The sequence below is a fragment of the Mesitornis unicolor genome, unplaced genomic scaffold (assembly GCF_000695765.1).
Source record: "Mesitornis unicolor isolate BGI_N332 unplaced genomic scaffold, ASM69576v1 scaffold37948, whole genome shotgun sequence".
Classification (NCBI taxonomy): Eukaryota; Metazoa; Chordata; class Aves; order Mesitornithiformes; family Mesitornithidae; genus Mesitornis; species Mesitornis unicolor.
The window spans coordinates 23634-48957 of NW_010203177.1; the positions used below are offsets into that span (position 1 = coordinate 23634).

Here is a 25324-nt window from a genome sequence, read left to right on the forward strand (position 1 = left end):
ATATAACTTGACTTCTAAGAACTATGAGGAGTTCAAATCAGAAGGATATCTAGGCAAAAGTATACGTGCAAGGTAAACATACAATAGTATTTCCCTCATCAGTCCATAGTTTAATGATTTTTTGAACTGGTAAAGTAGTGTTGAATAAAACTTGACCTCTTTACCATTCACAACATCTTACAGGAATAGATGGACATTTTAACTAGATGCCATTTGAGCAAGTACCTTCTTTTCGGGTTCCTGTTTTGGACTTACATCATGATTTCACTTTTATATTATGTGAAATACTGAATACTTTTCATGACATACATAATTTTAAGGCAAAATATTTTGCAAACATCTGATTTATTAGGCCACATAATAAAGTGATATATAGAAAGGTAATAGGTATTGGGAGTATTTTTATTTACAAGTCTGCATAAACTGTGTGTACAGTAATATACACATTAATTAGAACAAGCATGCAAATATTTTTTTACCAGTAATTAACATAGTTGAGACTCACCTATAAAAATCTTCAAAGTTCAGTTCAGCTTTTCCCTTCTTGCCAAAAAAGTGTACAAGCAGTGTGGTATCTGACAGTGAACTTGAAATATCATCAGCACGCTTAAATATTAGAATAAAAAAAAATTAAAGGCCGTGATTGGATCAGTTACAGAAGTATAATCTGTGTATCATTAGAACAGACATTTCCATTAAAAGAGTTTGTTTCAAATTCACAGTCTTAAAAAAGAGTTTAGTATTAAAATCCATTTAATTAATTTAGTCATGCAATTTTCACACAAAACAGCATTAGGTTGTTAATTTAGAAGAAAACACTTAAAACAACAATATAATATAATGGAAACTGCAATGAAGGGGGACAAAGTATGAAAAAATAAAACCACAAACTTAAGAAAAAAAGTGTTCTATCCAGTTGAGGTAAACCATAACAATAACTCTCCTTGTACACAATCTCCTTTCCCTTCTACTATGCAACCAAAGAAATTAAAGGACATTACTTCATGTACTCTTATTTTGTATTTCAAAACCGTAGGATTGCATTCCAAAACCACTCACATCAGTCAGGTGTACTTTATATGATTCTTTTCTATAAGTTGTAGATTACTACAGTTTAAACTTTATTGCCTAAATAGATTTAAAACAACAGAATAGCAAGAAATTTTGAAATAATAAAGTAATATTTTTACTCATTCTCTTAAGAATGTTCCTCATCTACTGAGTATGTGGTCTCTGCATAAAACAGGAGTCTTTGAACATGCACTAATACTTTTTCCTTAATAAGTAAGTCATAAGCCATAGTAATCCACCATGGCAGTGTCTTTCTGGCATTAACGTGTATCTGCCAACATCTGAGATTGAAAAAGTAACATATTTAGTCTCCTGGCTAGGGAGAACCTTCTGTCTGAGCTCTCATTTTTCTTACAAAGGCAAGATCTTATGAAAAGCAAAGACTGGGAGCCAGTAGTCTCTGTTCTTCCTCGGCAAGCTACCGTCCATCAGCAACAACATATTTTTGCGGAAGCGTGGCTGCTGACTCTACCATTAAAGTACAAAACACAATACAATGTACAGCAACCTAGTAAGTATTTGGGAGATATAGCAGTACTAATTTATCACCATAATGATAGATATAAACCTATGGGATAAACTGTAAGTACAGAAAACTGTTTATATGGATCTCTAAAGTTCTGCATATACAAATCTGCAAGCTGTACTCAGTCCTTTAAGTCTGACTTTATTTCATAACTGAAAAGGCTAGAAATGTATAAGATGGAGAATCTCTAAATGAAGAAACTAGGAAGAAATTTTGAACAGTATGGAGTAGTTCAACATCATGCACCATGAAAAATAATTTAACTTCTCCAGAATATATTAATTTCAAATTTACATTCTGATTTGTAAAAAAAATACAAAATGCAATATCCATTAAGAGTATTTATGTATCAGCAACACGTAAAAACATGAGAAACTAACAACACAAATACTTTCCTTCCAAAATCCAAGAACTAAAGAAATGAGAAGGATTTTCCTGTACATTAGTATAATCAGTTTAGGATTCTCAAGACTGTATTTCATGTAGTCTAGCTTCCTCTTTATTGTCATATTTTTCTCCAGGGAGAAATAAGATGACATAATGTATATATAGGTAGAGAGATATTTCATGTCCTTCAATTAATACAGCTGTGCTCTTCAAGTGAGCAAACTAATTCAGAAAAGTAATCACTATTTATCTTTTAATATTGTTATCCTCCATTGCAGGACACAATATGCTGAAATGCAGATACTCTGATTTCTCATGTCTTTTAAGCAAGTAAATCCCTAAGCACATTCAAACAATTTCCCTCAAGTACACTGAAAAGATATCAAATGTTAAATTACAGCCTTCCATCTTGCAAAAACATTTCAAAACCTTAGACTTAGGTTGCATTCACCCATATCTAAAGAACCATTTTAAAAAATGCAATCTGTAAGTCTTTACAATTCCCATTTAGTCAGCCTCACTAAATGAGAAAACCCCAAACAAAAACCTCACCCCAGAAACTCAACCCAGTATGCTTCTCTGCAGAACTGCAGGCAACTGAAAACTATTCCTCTGCTCCTTCTGCATTGATAGCATTAAATAAATTCTCTCTCTTGAGGAGTAAGGATAAAAACAAAAAGCTTTAATCATTTAAAACTATTCTTTATTGTTCATAATAAAATTTATTTTGTATTTCAGTGAAGTGTATATCAGTGAAAATGAAATGACCACACCTGCTTCCATATATACAAATATGAGCCTCTATTTTGATCTAATATATTTTGCATTCATTTAAATGGGAATAAATCTCTGCCTTGTTTCTCTTTACACTAACTGTAATACAAATACAAGTAAAGAGATAAACAGGAAAGATAGTCACATTATTGGCTTGCTGCTTAATAGCAACATCTTTTCCTCTCAATTTCCTAACCTGAAAAGCAGTAAATTATTTGTTTTTATATTCTGCAAAATTAATTTCAAGCTTTTGATTAAAAAGAGTTGACTAAAAGTAAGTTACACTCATGAGTGATGGTCCATTTGTAGCAACATATTCTGACAATGAAGTATGCAAATTGTGCTTTGAATTAGAAAGAGCTTTCTTACTGCAAGTCCTTGATTTTTCAATAGTGATCATAAATCTAGTGATTTCCAGTTTCATTTAGTAATTTAAGAAAAAAAACCCACAAATTGAATTCAGTGATAACTGGCATATTCCAACAGGATGGTGTAGTTGGTAAATTAGGAATAGCAGAAACAGTACTGCAAACTGTCCTAGAAAGAAACTGGATGTGATGAATAACTTCTTTTCCTTCCAAAGAGCCCTTGTAAGTTGATTCCCACAACAAGGGACCTTATTGACTCTCTTTTTCAGCTTACACAAGGACTTGTCAAAAGGCCATGAAACAACACAGACTCCAGTGTCACCTAGCTTTATGCCACTTTCTTAGAACAGATGGCTATAATATTGTACAGATGCAAGAATACCTGGGAGAGATAAGAATATGGATGAAAGTCAGCTGGCTCAAACTTAAACCAAGCAAGATAAAGATGATTATAGTGAGAAGTGATAAATCGTCATTGGAGCAAATGTAGGACAGTTTTTCTTCATGAAATTATTTACAAGTGAGCAGAGAGACTTCTTATACATTTTACAGACAAATTAAATCAGTGTTTAGTACAGCTGCTGTTAAGCTTCAATTAGATTGTAGTTACAGATATTAGTCTGAGACATCAGATGTAAAAAAACTTTCTTTAAATTAAAGGTGTGTAGAGATTACCAAACTTAAGCCCATCTATACTTGGGACTGAATTCATGCCAGCTAACTGTCGATTAAGAAGGCAGTTAATTCAGAAAACTCAGTGCCCCAAGCTCCTTAAACAGTCAATGCAGAGTGGCCCTCTCTCCCCTCTATGTTTCCTTTAGCTAGACAAGAATACTAATGTTCTAGGTTTTAAAATCTGGAGTAATAAATATGGACTAATAACTGGACTAAGAGATCAGGAGCTCATCAATTTAAAAGCAAGGAAAGAAAGGCTGTGTATACTTCTTTACGGCAAGATTACTATTAATGTATTATTACTATGAATATTGCTATAAATATCGGTATAAAACACAATTCTGTAAAACTAAACTTTGTTTTGTTCAAAGGCAAATGAATTCATGCTGAGAAAGGTACAGAGAAGGCCTATTTGATACCTGGGAAATGTAGGTTCTACTTTAAGAGAAAACTCAAAAGACCTTCTTACGCTTAGGCATGATAATTAAAACTGAGGGCTATGACTGAGTTTATAAGCACAACCAAGAGTAAGAAGACGAACGCTAAAGAAGAAAAAGCCCTACGAAAATTAAGAGACAACAGACTAGTATAACAGGACTATCAGTAAATTTAGCCTGGAAATTAGAAAAAGTCCATCCAAGTTCTCAGGTTATTCAATAGCTTTTGCAGAGAAACAGCAAGGACAAAACAGTAATTACTTTTAACATGGAGTTTTTTGAAGCACATTGCTTTTGAAGCAAAGAAAATGACTGTTTTACCCTGGAGGTCCGTTTCAGTTCCTTGTTCTTTACTCATTATGATCCTGCTTATGAAGCATGGCACTTGAGACCAGAGTCAGTGGGGAGCCGCTGTATGTCCTTTAATACCACAACCAGCAGAGCAATCGCCCTCACTGTATGAGGCACAGAAAAGCCTAAATGATCTACTTTTGTGACCCTCTTAATGACCAATACAAATAAATGTCTCGCTCAATTATCTGAAAGCACATCATGAAACAAAAATCTTATTAAAATTTAAAGAACTATGGAAATGAATTTGACAGATGAGTGTAATATTAAAAGAGACTGACTAATGTTTTGGTTACCTTAAACCAGTCCTGGTTTGATCCAACAATTAAAACAATCTTTACGTGATACTGTTTTTTGTGGAAATAAGCTCTGATAACGTACATAAAAAGCACATTAAGGACCTAAAGATTAAAAGCTTAAAAGAGCTGAAACTCTGATTAAAGTTGTCCTATCACTGGACAAAGCCTAAATGACAAAGGTTTCCTAAACTACTTCTCTAACTGCGAAGTATTGTCATTATTAGTGTTAGAAAATGCTTTTTATACTAGGGACTGAGGACTTGATCTTTCAACTCTTTCAAAAGGTAATTTACATGGAAATTAAAACTTTCAATTATGGCACTGCACAGAACCAAATCCATTTCATCTGAGAAATTTCAATTTGTTTTTTTTTAAAAAGTAATTAAAAGGAAGAGAAGAAACAAAGTGCATAAAATAGGAAAATAATCAGAACAGAAGTAAATAAAATAGCAGTTTGCTTATGGACCAGACACAGAGGTTGTCTTGTACCTCCGCAAGGTCTGAAAAGAGTACTTGGCTTGTGCTACGTCTCAAAGTATCCCAGTAGCTTCTGGGGACAAGGTCCTCTCCTTCTGTTTTAAGAACCTGCAGAAGTTTCAAGAAGTACAATTGTTTGAAAATCAAAGAACAATAAAACAACCACTTACAGACATTAAAATCTTTTCCAACTGATCTTCAAAAGCATGGCTTGATTCTTTTACTTCTACACAGAGAAATTTCTACACGGTTAACACGACACTTCATAAATTAAAGGACCATTGGCCTATTACAGCTATTTGCTTATTACTCATAACTTGGCTGTGCCGAAAGTATCACCAGACAAACAAAATAAATTTGAGGAAGTGTAATGTGAAAATATTTATTAAAAGTTCATGGGAAACTGACCATCTAAACTCAGTACTTTGCTGATGTTTTTTCTAACAATTCTGTTTGCCAAAAAATATTAATTTATATACATATAAAATTTGTTTTCTCATTAGTCAAATTATAAATATGACTATACAACTAGTTATATAAAATTAATTTCATTCAATGATCAGTATGACATCCTAGCATCAATAAAGAAATGCAAAAACAAAAGTCTAACTTGAACTGTAACATACTTATCAGAATAACACTGTACACATCTGATGATCAAATTTACCTCGTTTAAACAGAAAACAGGTGTTCAGTCTCTCCAAGAAAAATACGCTTACCTTTTTGCTCTGAAATGTTTCATTTTTGGAAGCCTGAAAAATCCTCCCCTTATTAAAACAGGCCTTCCTTTATCTTGCAATTAGTCTTGGAAGATCTATGCATTTCTTTTTTTATTTTTTTTTCTCCAAAGAATCTAGGGGAGGTGATCCTAAAGACAGCAGGTGGCTATTTGAATGTGGTTAGGGTTACTGCAACTGAATTAATTTTACCCTTTCTCTCCACAAGTTAATCTAAACTAGGTCTTCTACTTTCATGGCTCCCCACTCACATCCATCTGAGCAGGCAAGACAAAGACGGAATGAGTTTAAACTTCCAACTACAAATAAAACCTTTTTTTTTTTACTTAGCAAATACTGTTCTTTTGGAAGATTTACACATTGCTGCTGTGTGATGTGTAAAACCACACTGTTATCATAAAGAATACTGTACAGAGTTGAAGGTTTATTGTCTCTATGTATTCTATATTATGTCAACACATTACATGTACTGCTTCTACAAATTCTATGACATACTTCCTCCACTAACCAATTCAGCTCAGCTCTTTCTGTAAATTGTCAGCAAAGAAACATGACAAACAGAAATTATATCCATGCTTAAACTATATTATACTTTTGTTTCTTTTTTTGAAAAAGTCTGGTTTTATCTTTCTCTTATTATGGAGAAACAGCTCCTGTGTTGTGGGCAGAGTATTCTCTCATGTAACTCCATTCATTCCCTAAATTGCTAAACTCAGAAAAATTTGTTTACTTCATGTGTACAGGATTAGGTCCTTAGCAGTTTCTCTCTTACATTTATTTATTCCTTCGATGTTTACTGGGTCATGGGAATGAACAACACCTCATTCTTTTATGCATACAATTCTGTAATTATCTATTTTAAGTACTCACTGAATTTGTTCTTTTACTGGAGATTTACTTTTGCCAATGAAATTAGTACTTATAGGCATGCACATTTTATTTTCCATACACACATCTCATCATAATTATCATGTTCCGGTTTGCATTTGGCTAGTGAAAGCACTCATGCAAGACATGCAGAAGCAGCATTAATACACAAATGCAGTATGCACCAGAACATGACTTGAAATAATTAACCTATGCAAATGAAAGTACAAAAATATTTAACCCATTTAAAACCTCACTGTATGCATTCTATGGCTTATAGACCTTGTCAAAAAACTAGAACTCTTTTGAAGGATGAAATGAAGGGCCCAACACAGCAGTTTGGACTAACCCCAAGATTTTAGGGTTGCATCTCCTTGGTCTTAAGTATCTTCAGCTCCCCAGGACATAAAGGGAAACTGAAAAGGCTGCTACATTTCTTGTTTCAGTAGGAGAAATAGAAACCCAAAATATATATTTATCGGCTAATATTAATTCCTCCTGTACATCTGAGTCTCCTTTCCATGGAGATCTCCCTTCAGGTAGTAGTAGGGTAGAAAAGGACAATGTGCACCTGGGTATCATCTTGATAAAGAGTTTGGACATGGCTGGAGTCTACATAGAGATTTTTTCTCTAAAGCAGAAAATTATTATACGAGTAGGAAAGCCTAACTAGTTTGGTTTCAGTTTAAAATAGGAGGTAGCACAGGAATATGGCGACCATTGTACAGCATCTTTCACTGCAGTAAAGCTTGATCTAAAACCTATTAAATCATAAAGCTTCACATTTCCTACTACATTATTCTCACAACATTGCAGCATATATATCATGTCACTGCACCTTTTCATTCAACAGAATTCTTTCCTGCATACTGCCCAAATTGTATGTGCTAGCTTCACGAGAAATAAATCTCTGCGTTCCTGTGAATGATCATATGAAGAAATGGACTTTAAAACTGGAATTTCACTGATCATCTAATTCCCTCACTTCAAATATCACAATAATTATACCAAAACAAGTCTGATTCTTCTATTTTAACATCAAATAAATCTTTTTTTACAGCAGTTTTACTTCTGCTGTAATCCAAAAATTAATCAGGTCATAATGAAGACATTAAAAAACCCAGATCTCTCTCCAGCTGATTCTGTCCCCCACTCCTCAAAAATGATTGAAAGTAAGTTTACTGTAACCTTCATAATACAGGGACTACTTTCTGTAAAATCCTATTCTAGTTCAGCACTGAAAATTCTTATTTATTTGTTCTTTAAGTGAAGCACAAAAATATAAAAGCTCTCTTCTGGTTTCTTTTTTTCTGCAGGGGGTAGGGACAAAGAGGTGAAGGATTCGTTTGACTTAATTATTACTTCATATTATATACAAAGAGACCAGATAGACCTGGATCAAATGACTCATGCAGGATGACTTCATTTACATACCTTAATTGAAAACAAGTCTATAATTTCTTGAGATACATTTTGTCCTTTCCCTTAAAAATATTGTTTCCTTCATTTTACATAAATAGAGAGAGCAACCTTTCCTCCTGGTAGGCTTGCCAGTTTCAGTATGCGTGCAACAAGCATTCACAATCTTTTATCCAAGTAAAGATCCATCACATTTTTACTGATTAGCAGAAGTAATTTACTTGATGAAAAAGATAACTATAGTAAATTTTCTCACTGGTGAAGACTGCATAAATTGAAAATAATTAGAGTACATACACCGTTAGTAGAGGTATGATATCCATAAAGTTGAAGACGCTGACATACAGCAAAAACGGGTCAAGCCAAGTATCACATGTCAGAATGAAGCCAAGGGAAGGGAAAAAAAAGACAACAGAATAGGTTAAGACTAGCAAATCTTTATTTTATATATGATTGGATTTTATTGTTTGTTTGTTTTTAAAATTACAGTGAAGAAAAAGTGGTTTATCTTCAACGTCATTCTTCAAATTTGCAAAAGAGAAGTACAGAGTTGTAGAGATTACTCTCAGCAGAAATGTTCCATTTGGCAATTTTAACTTTTTCCAAAAGCTCTTTGTTTGCGTCTAAGTTTCTTTTGTTCAGAATAAACAGTGTGTGAAAGATTCAACAATTGACCTACAGTTTTGAAAAGCTGAGAAGGAAAGGCCTCTCTGGGTGGGAAGAAAAGATCCCTTTTTGTGCCCAGGGAAAGTCTAAAAAGTATTAAATCTTGAAATTCAAACTTCCTATGGTTTCAGGGACAAAGATCTGAGATCAAGCATCTATGGTCCCAAAAGGATAATGCGCACTATGAGAAGCTTTCAATATATGTCAAAACATTTCTTATCATAAGGAATTTTTGCCATAAATACACAAATTGCAACTGAACATGGTTTTTTCTGTGGGCTTGACAGAGACTTGTCTCTGTTTTTTACTTGTCCAACAGTAAAATAGGTTCCTGTTGCTGCTGCCATCCTCCAGACAAACCACCACAGATGTGTCTATTTCTGACTTACCTTTCTTATGCACGTAATAAATGCAAATTTGATGTTATGTAACAATGAGTATTCAATAGTCCACAAAAACCTATTCAGATAATATAAACAACTAAAACTATTTTGCGATGGTCATAAGCAATATTTATCAACAACCAGAAAATTGAATATAAATCTAAGTTCACTTGTAAACATTTTAAAACTGCTGTGTTAATAACAAGCATCAGAATCAGTGTGTCTGTATGAACAGCGTCAGTTAGTTATGAGAGCAGGAGTATAGTTTGTTCTTGGCACCGAGTTCTCTCACTCCTATAGGACAGTAACATTGGGTGATTACTGTTCACTTCTTCCTAGATTTATCGACTCCAAATGGAATCAATGCTACTGTCATAGTATGTAATACAGTATTTAAACACTAATTTTTCCTTTCTGTAGGCCACTTAGTGTTTTTTTTTCCCCAATAACTGCAGTTTAGGCTAAATATGGCTTTTTCTGTATATAAAGTTATGCATACTATTTTAATTATATGTATTGTTTAAAAAAACTGGAAAGTGGTTAGTGATATATACACACACACAATTTTGTCCTGCAGCAAATACAACCAACTATGAGCTGCAACTATTCTACTTACCAGCATGGCACGTTTTTCTTCATCTCCTTTTCTTTCTCTCTTTTCATTTTTTTTCCTGAAAATCTCTTGTAGCTAAAAAACAAAGCATTTTGTTCATATTCAGTTTTCAGATTATTTCACCCACATAACAATGATTCATCGTGAGGAACACTGCAAACAGTATTAAAATGTAGTTCTTTACTAAAATACCAGTGCTTCAATAATTTATTGTTCATATTTGTGCCTTGATGTTCCTTCTGTGACCTTAACCATCACATACAGAAAGAAAAAAGGAAATACTTTTTCTACAAAGTAAGGCTAGTAATTCTATTTGGGAGCACAATGCTAAGAACATTCTTTTTAGCTTTACAGAATCACAGAATCACAGAATCTTAGGAGTTGGAAGAGACCTCTAAAGATCATCCAGTCCAACCCCCCTGCCAGAGCAGGATCACCTAAACTAGGTTTAGATTTACATTTTAGCCAACCCCGCCTATATAAAAAGGGGGAGTTCCAGCCTTTTTCACCACCTCTAGGCACATCCTTTCTTGTTGGGTACTAATTAGTATCTGGGTGGCTATGTTCAGCTGGATCAATCTTTTTTTCATACTATTAGTTTCCAACCAGATCAGTTCTTACTTCTGCTGGCACAAGAGAGGAGTGGAAACACCAGGTGGGGGTGAAACATTCTCCTTCAGCAGCAACAAACTACTACTCAAGAGTAATTTATCGAGTACCCTTTTTTTTCAAGTCTGTTCAAAGAATACCTTCAGGTCTTGTAAAATACCCCTTGCACAACTTTCTCTACATTAAAAGCTTTAAACATGACTTCTGAGAAAACCTCAAATAGAAGACTTAAAACATACAGATCCTTGAGCATTTTTTTTTATTATAAAGACTTCAGAGTAAGAACTGGTCTGTACTAATCTTTCTTTGTAAGTATCTGTTTTATTTATTTATATTTATTGTAATACTTATTAATATTCCCAAACCATTAGAAAAAAGTGTCACAGCGTTTGCTCTTCACAGCAAGAGAAAATACTATTAACTATGATGCCATCTACAGCTCTACCAGTGAACTTCAGCTTTTCAAAAACTGCATGTAAAAATATTGTACCGCCACTTGTAGCATTTGCTAATCTCAAAGTGGGCTGGAAAAAGAATAAACAATGTGGCTGACAAATCTGTCCTATCTAGAGTATTTTCAGAAATAAACATCATAGCATACAAAAACAATTGTGGCAGTCGTTTCAAAGACTCGAATTTACCTACCAGAAGTCTGATAAAAACCCGATACTTTAATGACACACACATGGCTCCCTAGGGATCGGAATGTGAAAGACAAAGTGTGTGTGATAAATTTTGCAAGCAAACTTTTCAAATTTAATTTAGGAATACCATATTTCAGAGAAGGCAGATGACTAAGACAAAGGGATCAGCAAGCTCTACTGCAGGACTATGACAACACTGAAATAAATTAATACATTTTTCAGTGATTAAAAAGTCAATGCATTTATAAATAACTTTTTATGAATTTGCAAAATTGACTACTGTGTTCTAGAGTTGCTTATAAGGCAAATACAGACCAAAATACAGTGTGTCACTGTATCTAATTTTGAGTATGGGTTGAATGTACAGACTTTGGTATGCTGTTTCTGAATTTTTTGCAAACCTACAGGCACAAATTACTGTAACCTATGCTGACAAGAAAAGAGTCATGACAGGATATTTGGCTGGATGGCCTAAAGTATTACACAGTTTGCAACCCAAAACTGTGGAAAGAAGAAAGGTAAATGCAGAGAGAGAAGTAGAAAGAAAATACCTTGTGAAAAGTGAAGTGACAAGGCATCAAACAGGAGAGAAGAGTGGCAGTAATTGAAAAAAACAAAAAAGATCAGTAAAAAGCAATGCATCCTTGGATATATTTCCCCTGCCACAGAGGCAAAGGGAGTAGGATTCTGTTGCATTCATCATTAAAGCACTCACTAAACTTCTGGAAATGGATCTTTTGTTCAGAAGCAGTGCTACAGGATACCAGCGAGTACAAAAGTGAATGCAAAAAGGATCTAGGAGTACTCTCATAGGAACATTGTTTGAAACAGGATAATGAGATTGACTACTGAAAGCAGCAAAAACAAGATCTCCTGTAGCCAGGCAACACAATCCTTCTGTTCCCTGACCTTACCCCTATGACATAAGCAAAGAGGAAAGTACAAACACCATGGAGTTACTTTACACTAAAGCTGTTACCAGAAAAATTAAGTATTTTTCAACTCTTCATTACACATACTCTTCAAGATTCTCATAACATGAGAACATAAGAACATAACACCAATCTCTACAAAGTCCCTTTATTTGCAAAACTAAATAGCATTAGCTATACTTCCAATTTTATGATAGATGACCATAATCAATGCACAAGTATTTTGCAAATGCTGGATATAGTTCAAATGGCAGCACCTACAGTCTTCTGCTTCCAGGCACACAGGAGATTAAATGCTCAAATTTTAAGATGCAATTATCAATTTCATCATGATCAAAATCAAAATATGGTGGATGATTGAAGACTTTTTGAAGATTTTCTCAAGTGCCAAATTCTTAATGCACAAATCTCAATGAGATGTGAAATAAGCTAATTTTTCTTTCAAAGTCTGGACCTTTCAGAACTGTTTAAATTTCTAAGCAGGAAAAAAATAAACTCTCTGCTTAAATAATTAGTAAGAAGAATTCACAGAACTGCTCTTTCCAAGCAATAACCTGAGTAAAGCTCTAGTTTGAAAAATACTGTAATTCAGATTTGTAATGTAACAAAACCTTGGATGCCACAAAACTACTGCCAAGTTCTAGATGTCCTGCCAACTGTTCCAAAGCATATGAAAATGATTCGGCTCAAAGTCAATTTTGCTTTCAGAAATATTCTCCTTCAAAGGAAATCACTGAACCTCATCTTAGCAAACTGCTTCAGCGTATAGATTTCATGGGCAGAATTAGATATATGTACAGTATGTTTTATTATCTTGTCCAAACAAAATGATAGTGTCACATTAAGTCAGTCAATATTTTCAGGTCACCAGGGATCATAAGCAGAATGAATGACAAAGAAGCAGTCACCCAGGAAAGGAGGCCCTCCATCATTATGGCAGTTAAATAATTCCGCTGACCATTGATACGGCAATATTCCTTTAATAGCCCAATTATCTTTAAATGTAGTAGCAATTAAAAAGATCCAGAATAAAAACTGGAATTAAGCTTCAAAAATAATTATATACAACACACCCATACACTCTAATAAGGAGCTACTATTTACCAGATACATTACATTTACTATTCACATTAGATAAGGCAAATAAACAACTACATTCAGTGAAGAATAGCTCATGTTCTGACATCACATGCATCACAATCCAGGCAAAAAAATGAATTTCAAGATTACATCAAAATATTCAAAGACTGAAAATATACGTACCACTAGGAATTCCTTTTTGTCCACCATCTCATTGCCATCAGTATCAAACATGTTGAAGGCGATTCTAAAACCAGCATGTGGCTCTGCCAAAAAAAGCCCCATTCAAGTATAAATTTGCTTGCAAAGAAAGAAAACATAAAGCTCTAAGAAATTTTTTGGTATCTGTTTAGAAAACCCATATCCTCAACTAATTTAAATTAGTACATTTTTGTAAATACTAAATTCAAATCATATAATCTGTAAAAGAGTATTAGCCATGTTATGGAAACAGAAGGTGTGCTCACAATTTCATATATTAGGGGAAACAGACAGTAGAAATAGAGCATGAAATACCGAAGAAAAGTATCTCACTGGTTGGGTAGTTAAGAGTGTTAGTTCATAACTAGAGTCCATTTTATGTTATAAAATACAAATTTTTAGAAAATAAATTTTCTATGTAAACAACAGCATTCTAAAAAACACTTTAAAATGTTTTGGAAAAAAGGTACAGGATGCAGCTTTTGGTCAAAACAAATATGTTGAAAGAGACCCAGAATTTTCTTGTTTACTTGCTTAAAGTCAATCGGGTTAGAATTTTAAATTATTTCAAAAACATGGGGACTTTGAAGGTAACTGTAAGTGAAGCCCTTAGGCAACATTTTGGTGATACTCCATGACTTGCTCTATGGATGAATTATGGTCAAAATTTAGTCCAGATAACAAAGAAATGATGGAAGAATATCCAACAGTTAGGTATTGTAAAGGTACAGGGTCAAGTTCCTGCTGTGATTCATAGTAAGAATCCACATACTGTCTGGAAAAAACCTTAATGAATCCAAAAGAAATGCTTTAATTACATACAAATGAAAGACAAGTAAAACACTATGCTCCTTCCCAATAAAGACCTCATAAAATATCAAAACAAAGTCTGTATCAGGCTTAGTTTACTCTAAGTTAGAGGTGGTAGAAGAATAAGTATTCACTTTTGTTAGTGTTTTCTAAGATAAATAAACATTTACTTTAGTTTGACAGATTTTGTAATTTATGTTTTATCGTCGTCTCATTGATGTCACCCATTATGCACTAATAAGTGAAACAAACCAGTAATAATGTGCATCTTTTTTTTCTCCCTATATTCAGTGTCCTTTATGAACTTCAATAAATTCAGATAGAAATTCTGTAGGAATTTCAAAGAAAATAAATGTAAGCTCTTAACCGGGGTTTAGCTGAAGTGTATGGCTCAGCTTTCTCAAGTCAGTAAAAGGTGTTCTAGATAATAAAGCACTTAAATAAAAAGTAACACAAGCTTCCAGTAGGACAGAAGAGGTTCAAATGGACCTAGAGATGCATGTTTTTCTTCCATATTGGGATATGCAGGGGGGAAGGGAGGGGGAGAGTATTGTAACACACAGAAATACACTCAGGGCTTAGAAATTTGTAAGGAACTTTTTGGTTTTTATGCTCCAAAAATACTTACTTGTTAAGATACATAAGAGGAATAAATATTCTGTGTAAGATATCACACCTGAAGACAAAAAAAAAAAGTTATGCCATCTTAGTTTCACCTTGTCTTCACATCCTAAACTTGAAAATATAAATTCTATGTGTAAGGAGAATTATTGTACGTGTGCATGCGCATAGTCATACTTGTGTGCATGTGACTGTATTCAACCTGGTCAATGAGTTATTTGTTTAAAATATTGTTCTATGGTGTAGGGGTTTTTGTTTGGGTTTGGTTTTGAGTATTTTAGGGGAGGAATACATTAAATTTGGAAAATAAACAACTACAGTCAGTGGAAAATGGCTCATTAAACAGAAGATGGCTCGATTCTCAGAGGCTAATATAAATTATTTATTTGATTTCTTTCCAAAAACCCCCTAATTCATGACAACACTCTCTACCAGTATGAGAACATTTACTCTGAGAACACTAACAGTGCTCCTTCCTGATATGTACCATTTGAATACAGTTCTCGACTTTACTACATGCTTTGTAAGTGCACATCCTGTATTAATTGAAAACTTGGCCTCAAGTTACTCATGAAAGCATAGATTTGGGCTTTTGAGTTGTCTTTATATCTACATTTTCATAATCGTCACCTGAAATTTATATTAAAACTCTTACTACATGAATGCGTAAATGTTTAAAAATATTTTAAGGCCTTTCAGAGATATTTGTACTATCTTCTCTTCTACATGCAGAAGATCTGTAAGGAATACATTGTAAGCTTTTCATCTCTTGTTAGATGTCAAAAGAAAATCACAGAGCGGGATGGTACTTCCTTTTCTGTTCAGAAGTGATTAAGGCAAAATTTAAATTAGAACTGAAGTCAAAATCCAAATAGTGTAACAAAATGTAATAGTACCATAAGCTATACTTCTGCTTGTCTAGCTTTGGGGTAAAAAGATAGCCTTGCAGGATGCCCATAGTGCCAATGAATAGAAGCATCTTACAGTTCAGCACCAACTGAAAACAATGACTTGCAACTCTCTTAAAAGCCTTTGGCTCTAATGTTCTTTGAATCTGAACTAGCAACACTGATTTGATTTCTAACCAACTGATTTTGGCTGTCCTTCAGAACCAGAAGTGTTAAGTCAGTCCACAATACTGGACTATTTCAAAAGAGTAAAAAAAAACCCAAACATTTAGATGCCTGAGAGTAAAGATGTCTATCAGGTGGGATTTTCAAAAGTTGCTGGCTGTCTCCTTGATTTCAGTCCAAGTCAGGTGCGAAAAGTTTTTCTAAAAACAGCCACATCTTTGGATGTTTAAATATCTTTAAAAATCTCACTTAACTGAATACGTGACAAACTATGTAAATAGTAGTCTGATTTTTTTCACTCAAAAAGCTGTACAAGTAAAACTCAAAAGATTGTACCATTCATGTGGATATTACAATTATTGAACACATTTAATGTAAGGATTTTAAACACTGCCAAAGTAAGAAACTTCAGCATTTTCTACTAATATTTACAGCACAAAAAGTTCTAAATTAATTCTGTCCTGAAATAATACTCAGGAGGGACTTTCTGTCCCCTTGAATAGCTGAGATATGAAAATCCCACTATATTTCTCTTGGATCTGTCCAAATGTTTCTCCAAACCTTCCATCATATAGTACTCCTCTCTAAAAGCCAACTGTCCTGAAAGAGGAGCACTTTCAAGAGGATCAGGTCTCCTATTGTCAAACATAAAAGAAGAAATAACCAACCACAGAGATCTCCATAGATATCACTGAGACTGGAATACAAAGGCAATGCAAAGGAACAAGAAGTAAATTCTCTCTGGAACCAAATCACATACTAGAAAGAATCACTAAACCCCTCAACCTTTACCAGCTGAAACCTTGCCCTGCCAAATTCCATTCCATTCATGGAAAAAAAAAGGTATTTTCCCAACTTTTGATCCAAGAGTAAATTTAAAGCTTCAAACCCAAGATTTTACTACCGCTAGTAGATCTAGTTAGGAAGGCTACCAAGTATTTTTAATACCACCTATTCTTTTACTCAATTTAGCTCCACACTAAAGATTAGCAAAGATTAAATGCAGGCATTTAAGTAACACATGCTTTATGCTTTATCTTCTTGATTTTATAAAGCAGCTTGCAGAAACTAGTTTTCAAAGGCCTGCTCTAATCTGTTTGGACAAGCAGCTATCAAGAAATCAGATACCTCAAAGGTTCTCATTCAGTGATGTAAAATGTTCTTTAATAGCCAGTCAATAAATGTAAATATGAATTTTTGTTTGTTTGATGACACCTTCTTTGTCGTAAAGCAGAGGAAGAAAGTGCAATTGTCAAGTAGTCCATCACAGGTATGAAGAGAGCAATATACAAGGCCTTGAAAGCATTCTCTTCTTTTGTTTGTACTGGTATATTGTAGCTGTGGACAGCCAGTTCTGGTTGACTGCTCTGAGTGTTATGGGAAAGAGGCTCTGAAATGATTAAATGGGAAAAAAAGGTTGCACTAAGATCAGAAAGAAGAGAGAGAGGTCACTTAAGGATAAAACAAAAAAAAATTAAGGACAGCTGACTTAAATCTACATCACTCATCCAATTTAAATGAATCTATGGCAAAATAAATGGACGTATGCTTTTGCTATTTGCTTCCTATTAAAATGTGCATGTTTTAAAGAAAATGAGTAAACTAATCTTGGAGTTTTCATGCCATGCACTAAATTAGAATTAAGGAGACCTGAATTCTATTCCCATTCCTTTCACTAGCTTTCTGAATGACCCTATCAGTCATAAGACCCATCATCTTTTCTTATATTATCTAAAAAATGGGGTAATGGAGCTCACTTTTTCATAAAGCATGCTCAAAAGCTATGTAAGTGCTAAAGTTTATTACTAATTTTACCAGCTTTTTACGTAAGTTTTGAGTTTGAAGATACTGCTGAATCAAGACTGCACGTGGCATTTTATTAGACATAATAAGCCACATACAGATATGTTTTTTTGAAATTGATAATGTACTGATTTAACAGATTCTGAAGCTGAATTTTTATGTAATTAATATTTTAAAAGTCAGCTGCTCTGAGTATAAAGAGAGCAGCCTAGAGCAAGGAAATATGGGGAAATACAGTGCAAGGATGTAACATTTTCTGCCTCTGGAGTTCTGGCTGTGGACTCAGGGAAAAAAGTGAGTACTTCCATGCACCAGAGATTCGAGCCTGGCACCTTCCTCTGAGAGTAGATGCACACTTACTCCTTTAATTTGACCTGCATTTGAATTAGATTAATCAATTACATGCACACTTTTGATTGGAATTTTGTTGCTGGCATGCTTATTTTAAACATTCATAAAGTGTCTTTATTTCAAAGCAAGTAGTTCTGGCTGCTTTTAAAAATACTTAAAATGCTCCACCAGACCTTTGCCATTCTGAATATAAGCAAAGAATATGTGGATTATTTATCATAAATAACTTAAATGTCTGTATACAAGCCATCATAGGGGTTGCTTTTTTGTCTGTGGAGTTTTTGTTGTTGTTGTTGTTGTTTTTGAAGTGATAGAGCTTATTAAGAAAGGGAAAAAAAAAAGGAGAAGACCAGAATTGGCTCTTGGCTCTTCCTTTACCAATAGCACGTGTTTTAAAAGTTATCAAAGAATTTAAAGGAAAATATAGTATTTCTGAAGTCATCTCTTTGTGTTGAGAAGAAAATGCTTATTCTGTAATATAACACTACTGTCTTTAAAAATCATGTCATTGAACCTATTAAAAAAAGTAAAGAAATTATGTTATTAGAATATTCTATCTATGGTCTATAGGTCATCCTTCCATACAACAAACTTCCAAACATTCAAACAACATTTTAACAAACTCCAAGATACCAATTCACTTGAAGAGGCCAGCAGTAAGACGGCATGATCAAAACACTGCAGAAACTAAAAAGGAACTTTTCCATGCTGTAGAATGCAGAAAGCTACAAACAGTTTTTATCTTTCTGAAGATGTGACTCAGATTAAAGTACAAAATCACTTTAGCCACAATAAATTAATACAAGTGATAATGTGGTTTAGAAAAACAAATTCCTAACCCTCACCTTTCTCATTAAGATTTCGGAAAAGTTTGGATGATCCTTTCCAAACTGGTGGTGTCTCCATAAGGATCTGATTCAGTTCCTAAAAAATAAGAATTAGAGAATACAAAAGTATGTATTAAAGTATTTAATAAAGTAGTTAACAGATTATGAGTAAATGCTAGGAAATCAATACGAAAGACAAGGAACTGCATGCAAATCCACTGGTTAATTTAACTTCAGTTTACCACAATGACTTTGGAAGTACTCAAGCACATATGTAGATTTTGCACACATGATTATTCCAAAAATCGCTCATCTGCATGAATGCGAAGTATTTGCAGAGTTGGAGAAAGACATGTAATGTATTTGTTGCTGAAATTACTCACCACTGCTCATATTCACTGAAGCCATGGAAAAGTCCCTCTGGATTTTGTAAGATTTTTTTACAAGCTCCAAGCAACTGTTATTTTAAAGCACTCAGCTAAAGCAAACTTCACCCGTGAATATACAGGGCTACAGACAGAGTCTTTTTGCAGTTGTACAAATATAAAAAAATACAAAATTAAAAACTAAGAAGCACTTAAACATCACAAAAAGGAGAGAGTGGCAGAAGTATTTCAGGCAGCTTTGACACTAAAGAAACTCAGTCAGGTATGAGCTGAGGATGGAACTGACAGAGGCTTGAGAAAGTCAGTAAATCCAACGTAACAGTTATAGCTGCTCAAGTGTCTTTGAGATTCTGGATTCAACTGAGTCTGAAGTGACGAAAATGAAGAAATTAAAGTCTCTCTCTCTTTTTTTTTAATAAAGATTAAAAATCTTCCTTACTTCTCCTGTGACTCTAAGTTTACATCATGAAAGAAAGTAACTGTATCAAAATCCATGGTTATAGGACAGCACAGGAATTATTGCCCACCTGCTTTGAAAGTGATCGCCACTTTTTAGCGCCTGCAACAAAAGACAAAGTTATGAATGCACAGATTACAGTATGGTGTCATAAAAATTAGACTGCATCGACTGCATCTATACTGTGTTTTCTAGCCAAAGAGGTATTTTCCATACTTCATAAGGCTAATCTTCAACCTGGTTCCAAAAACTCTTTATGTTACTAAAAAAAAAATATTTAGCTAAATACCTATGGAAAATCCTAACTTTAAAGAACCAACTCAGAAGTATAGTTTTTAATCTAACTCTGCTTCAGTGAGATAAAAGACTTTCTACCTCCAAAACATACCATTTAAAACATTAAACAGGGAATAGAGGGCATTCAGGTTAACCTGTGGTATAAGTATTCTGAAATGACTATTTAGTAGCAGTAGTATTATAATGCAGATTGCAGGGGACTACTCATACCTTTTACAGCAAATACAGACAAAATTCCTTGAAACTACACCAGGTGTTAAGACTCCCTTCAGCCTTTCCTAATATCTCAGATTCATGCTTCCTTTTACAGCCTCTGCCAGGCTCAAGTTTTTGTAAACAGTTTTAACAGAGGACCCTCTGGCTCAGAGCTAGAACTGCTCCTTAACACTGAAAACTGATGAGTAAGACTGAGCAGAGGCTTTCTTTCCAACACCCTACAGGACAGACTGCAGGAGCAGAGAAAGGTACACTCATTCAACAAGAGCTGTCCACAACTCTTGTCATTTCCAGAACTTGAAGTTCATTGCCACCCTCTCAAGACAAATATTTGAACAGGTTCAATATTAAGATAAAGGACCATGAATATCAGAATTCACAATAGTACAAAAAGAAGCATAGTATGTGGTCAACTTCATAACTTCTTGGTTGATAAAGGCTCATTATTATAGAGCAAAACACTCTGTAGTGTTAGGAATCCCTTCCTCATGATGAACTCCATGCTCCATTAAATAACTGTCATGATACAGAAACTACTCACTATGGTCTTTCTTTAGATTATGCTTAGAAACTTACTGGAATTTTAGTTTTACATCTTGGTAAAGGTTAGCAACAAGACTGTCCACAAATCCCACTCTAACTATGGTGGAGATGTATCAAGCAACATCAAACATGAGCTAACAGATTTCCATATACTTCTGTTTAATTTTTTAATGTCAATTAAAATGTGGTCTCAAAATACTAAATAACCCTCCCCCAAAACCCTCATTTGCCATACAAATTGCTAAATTTAATTACCAAATTGTAAATTTTAATTACCACTTAAAAAACCTACCATAAAAAAAACTTGTGGAATAAATATGTCTAACTTCCTGATCAGATAATTTCCCAATGTCATACATTATATACAGATTTTCTTTGTAGACAAGCAAGTTTATGTGTATACACATACTTTTTATAGCTGAGTATTAGGCTAACATTACTATAGCTAGAGCTAACAGGAACAAAATATACTTCCTCTTCTCTTAATTGGCTTTCTAAATATATGAACATAGATCACAAAAATGCATCAAGCATGACTGTTAAAAATATATTTTCCCAAATGAAAGTGTGTGCCATAAATGCAGCAGCAACAAGTTAATTATAGAATTTATCTTATAGTAAATCCCTGGAGTCAAAAGTGACATTTTATAAAAGAAAATATACTCTTCCAATATTAGCCAGTGTTTAATCAAAAAAAGAAGTCAACACTCTCTTGACTTTTGTAGGGTTTACAAGATTTCCAAAGTAAATCAATCACAATAGATGTATTCACTCCATCACAAATCTCTTTCAGGTCTAGTATTATTAGCTTTTCTATAAAGCAGATGTAAAGAGCTACTATTATTACTCTTCAAAGGGCATTTTTACTTTTTGACAAAACTCAAGACCTTTCCAGTCTTCATCCATAAAAAAATTCAGGTGCACATTCTCTTTTTTCCTGGAAAATAGAGATGCTCTAGTATGTCAGCCTGAATTGACCTAATAATTTACAATTGCAACTTATTTTCAAAATTATCCAAAAATACAAAATAAGACATATAGAATGTATTATTTTATCCAGAAAAACATCTTCCTTAAACTTACTACCTTCAACAGAGCAAGACAAAACATTTAGCCTTGCCCAAACAGACAAAGCAGTACTTTGACAAAGCTGTAGTACAAAGGTTCAGATTAACACAGACAGAGATCAGAAGCTGGAAGTGGTTATCTGCAGGTCATCTGCTTCAGCTGTTACCTCCTACTTCTCAGCCTTCTGTCAAATGTCCTAAACAATATGACTTCCACTACAATGAAGTCTACTTAGTTACAGCCTCTTACACTATCCCTTAAAATAATTATCTCAGTCATGTAATTTCTGATATCAATCTATAAAACTAAAGGACATCCAGGTGAGTTTTGCTTTCAGTCTCACAGAAGAACTGGATGCATAGGAAGGATTTTCATACAAACGAGGTTTGCTACACTGAACTCAGAAGGGTGCCTGACTGTTCAGATTGCTTTTCTCTTCTGGCATTAGATTAACAGAATATCCTTGTGAACTCAACACTTTTTGGTTTGGTTTGATTTTTAAAATCTGAATACTTGCTGTAAGAGAGGAGGAAGCATAAATTTCATTAGCATGGATAAAATCTTAATAGCAAACAATACACACTGTGGTCAAACCAGTCAAACTGTCATAAAATGGAGCTAAAAAGAAATGTTTAACAGTATATGGCACAAATGTTTCATGAACACAGTGGTGAAACCTAATTCCACAATAACAAAAAAAGGAAGACTTTGAGATCTGTGCAGAGGAAGTAGATATAAAGTGCTGATATGTATTTGTATTAACTTTGGTGATAAGGAATCTGCCTTCTCTCTTTTAACTGCAGAGCGAAAAGAAGAGAATGAAGATTTGCGTTCTGGTAAGAGTTTCAAAGTTTTGCAAGTTTGCACCATCTAAGAGCTATCTTCTTCGCTGTCTCAACAAGATAATATCTTTATTCAGCAGTTATACAAGTTTTGATCACTGATGTGCCAAGGCTGAATTCTTTCTTCTTGTTTCATTACTGTTAAGAGAACAAAAGGGGGAAAATATCTAACATCTGCACAGACCTTTAAGCTCTCCTCTGACTGTTTTAGCTGCTTTTGACTGTTTTGTATAGTAGCTTTGTGGCGTAGAGACGTTAGGAAGAAACATTCAAGGTGAGTTATTATACGTGTCACACCTGAGCAAAGATATTCACTTTCCCCAGAAGTTGTGTGCTGCTACCAATGCACTACAAGCCTGAGGGCTGGGAAATCAAACTAGATCAGAAATGGATCAACTTACTATTCAGTCACTCTTTGATACTTAAAGCAGAAATTTTACAATAAGTGAACTACAGTTGATAGTTTATTTTTCATTAATTTAATTAACACATAGTGCTAACTCTGGCGACTTTTAAGTGTGGAAAGTGTAAACCCTGAGGGACTGAAATGCTTACTCAAAGCATGTTATTTAGAAAGCCATGATATGGTTATCAAATCTCTGTAGGGCAAAAAAACCTCAGCAAGATAGCAGATGATAATTTAAGACTGCAAAACAACGTTATCCTAAATTATTTAGGGAAACCATATCATGCCTGCCTCTTCACACAGAAACTATACAGAGAAGGAGGCAAGTTTGACAGCAAACCAGAACTGCAACTGTGTCAATGCAAATGGTACAAATGAACTCGTCTTTCATGCTTCTTGAGCTGTCTGTGATCTCTACGACAAGAACGTTAAACTAATTACTATTATACAGACGTTTACAATCTAATTCCAATCAAGATACTGATTGTATGCACTTGGATACCATTAAAAATAAAATTCAGTACCCTTTCACCCCAATCATAAACAGAAGTAGTAATCAAAAGCAAATGGAAAAATAACATACACCACTGGCATTTTCCCTAGCAATTTTATCAATATAAAACTCCTGCTTACGTTTGGGTTCATCATTTGTGACAGCCCGAATGAAGTCATATGGAGTCATATATAGCTGTCCTTCAAATTCTAAACTGGCAAACCTACGAAACCGTTGCTCTCGGGGAGTTGCATAAAGGTGTAAATCTTCAAGGTCTGATCTGTTTTCTGTAACCTTCAAAGACAGAAGGAAACAATTTTAATGTATGAAAACACTTTTGGCTTACAATTGCTGGTACCATTCACCATAAAGAAACTGTGACTGTAAAGGCGATAATTCATAAAGTCAAATGCATCCAAATACTTTTGTATGGTAAGTGCAGAAACTACAATCAGGATTTCACTGCTATCATTTTCAGTCTTCTACAGTTTTAGCAACAAATCTTTATGCATTGAAATTGTGGACGCTACCCAAGCTCAGGGGAAAAAAAAAAAAAAGGAGAAAAAGAAAAGAGAACTTAGGCCCTTGGATCATAGAAAAGGGGGCAACTTTAATTCAAGGAAGGCCATGGAACTTCAGCAGTCAGACTTTAAACTTTAAAGCTCTGATAAAATTATTTCAGTTGCCTGACATTTCCAGAAGAGAATGGAATAACACATTTTTTACATTGCTTCTTAGTGTAGAGTGCAGCTGTTAACAATAATAGGCAAGACAACTCCACAATATGCTCCCTGTAAATCTTCTATGGGTACTTTCAGGTATCCAACACAATTAAAGCTACCTTACTTGGGGGAACAGAAGAAAAGGGCAAAATTATTCCTTCAGAGTTACACAGGTACTGTATGGCATCAAGTTCACACCTCATGAGCGTTTACAGATGTCAGGAGTTTCTGGTATGTTTACCACTCCACTGATCCACATGTAAACTTAGTAGTACCAAACTGTAAGTGCTCTGAACTATTGCATCTTTGTGTTACGTTGTCAAACCTTTTAACGGAAAATATACTACTGCTATCTGAAAACTTTTTTTAGCCCATAATGAGGCAAACTCCTCTGTGGAATCAGTATCTCGAAGATAATATAAGCACCTTGAACTTTTTTTCAGAGATGAATAAAACAAACTCAAACTGTTTCATAAATGGAAGAGCAATGATATCGCCAAGTTCTCCCAGTATATTAAAACAGGAATGCAGCATCTTACAATTTAAACATTCCAAGTTGCCATTGTCCTTACTATTCTTGTCATTTCATACAGTATCTCTACAATTCTTCAAGTGTCAAACTAAGGAAAGGCAACATGTAGCACATGGTTTAAATAATATCTGTGTTTTCTTTTAACAACTAAACACAAAGACAAGTTGGGAGATGTCTGCAGTTGCTGTCCACTAAGAGGCAACAGTCTTCAAGTACAAATGGAAATTGGTTTTCCAAAACCTTTCTAAGGATAGTTTTCAGATTTCAGCAATCAGATGCAAAGGCATATGTATATCAGGCAGTCAAAAATCTGAGCTCACTTTCCTTCTGCTTACACAGAATCACAGAACGTTAGGGATTG

At 34.2% G+C, this 25324-nt stretch overlaps 1 protein-coding gene across 1 annotated transcript in view; it reads right to left on the reverse strand.

Moving 5' to 3' along the window:
• The window catches only part of MICU3 (mitochondrial calcium uptake family, member 3), a gene marked incomplete at its 5' end in the record, with an annotated part of 39184 nt that extends 15181 nt beyond the window's left edge, over positions 1-24003 (reverse strand). Inside the window, 9 exons of the mRNA XM_010190625.1 lie at positions 506-606; positions 5378-5473; positions 8686-8724; positions 10054-10125; positions 13499-13581; positions 14955-15002; positions 19020-19098; positions 19915-19946; positions 23850-24003. Coding sequence (XP_010188927.1) covers positions 506-606; positions 5378-5473; positions 8686-8724; positions 10054-10125; positions 13499-13581; positions 14955-15002; positions 19020-19098; positions 19915-19946; positions 23850-24003 — 704 coding nt within the window. The remainder of the gene's footprint in view (positions 1-505; positions 607-5377; positions 5474-8685; positions 8725-10053; positions 10126-13498; positions 13582-14954; positions 15003-19019; positions 19099-19914; positions 19947-23849) is intronic.
• Between the last annotated feature and the right edge of the window lie 1321 nt (positions 24004-25324).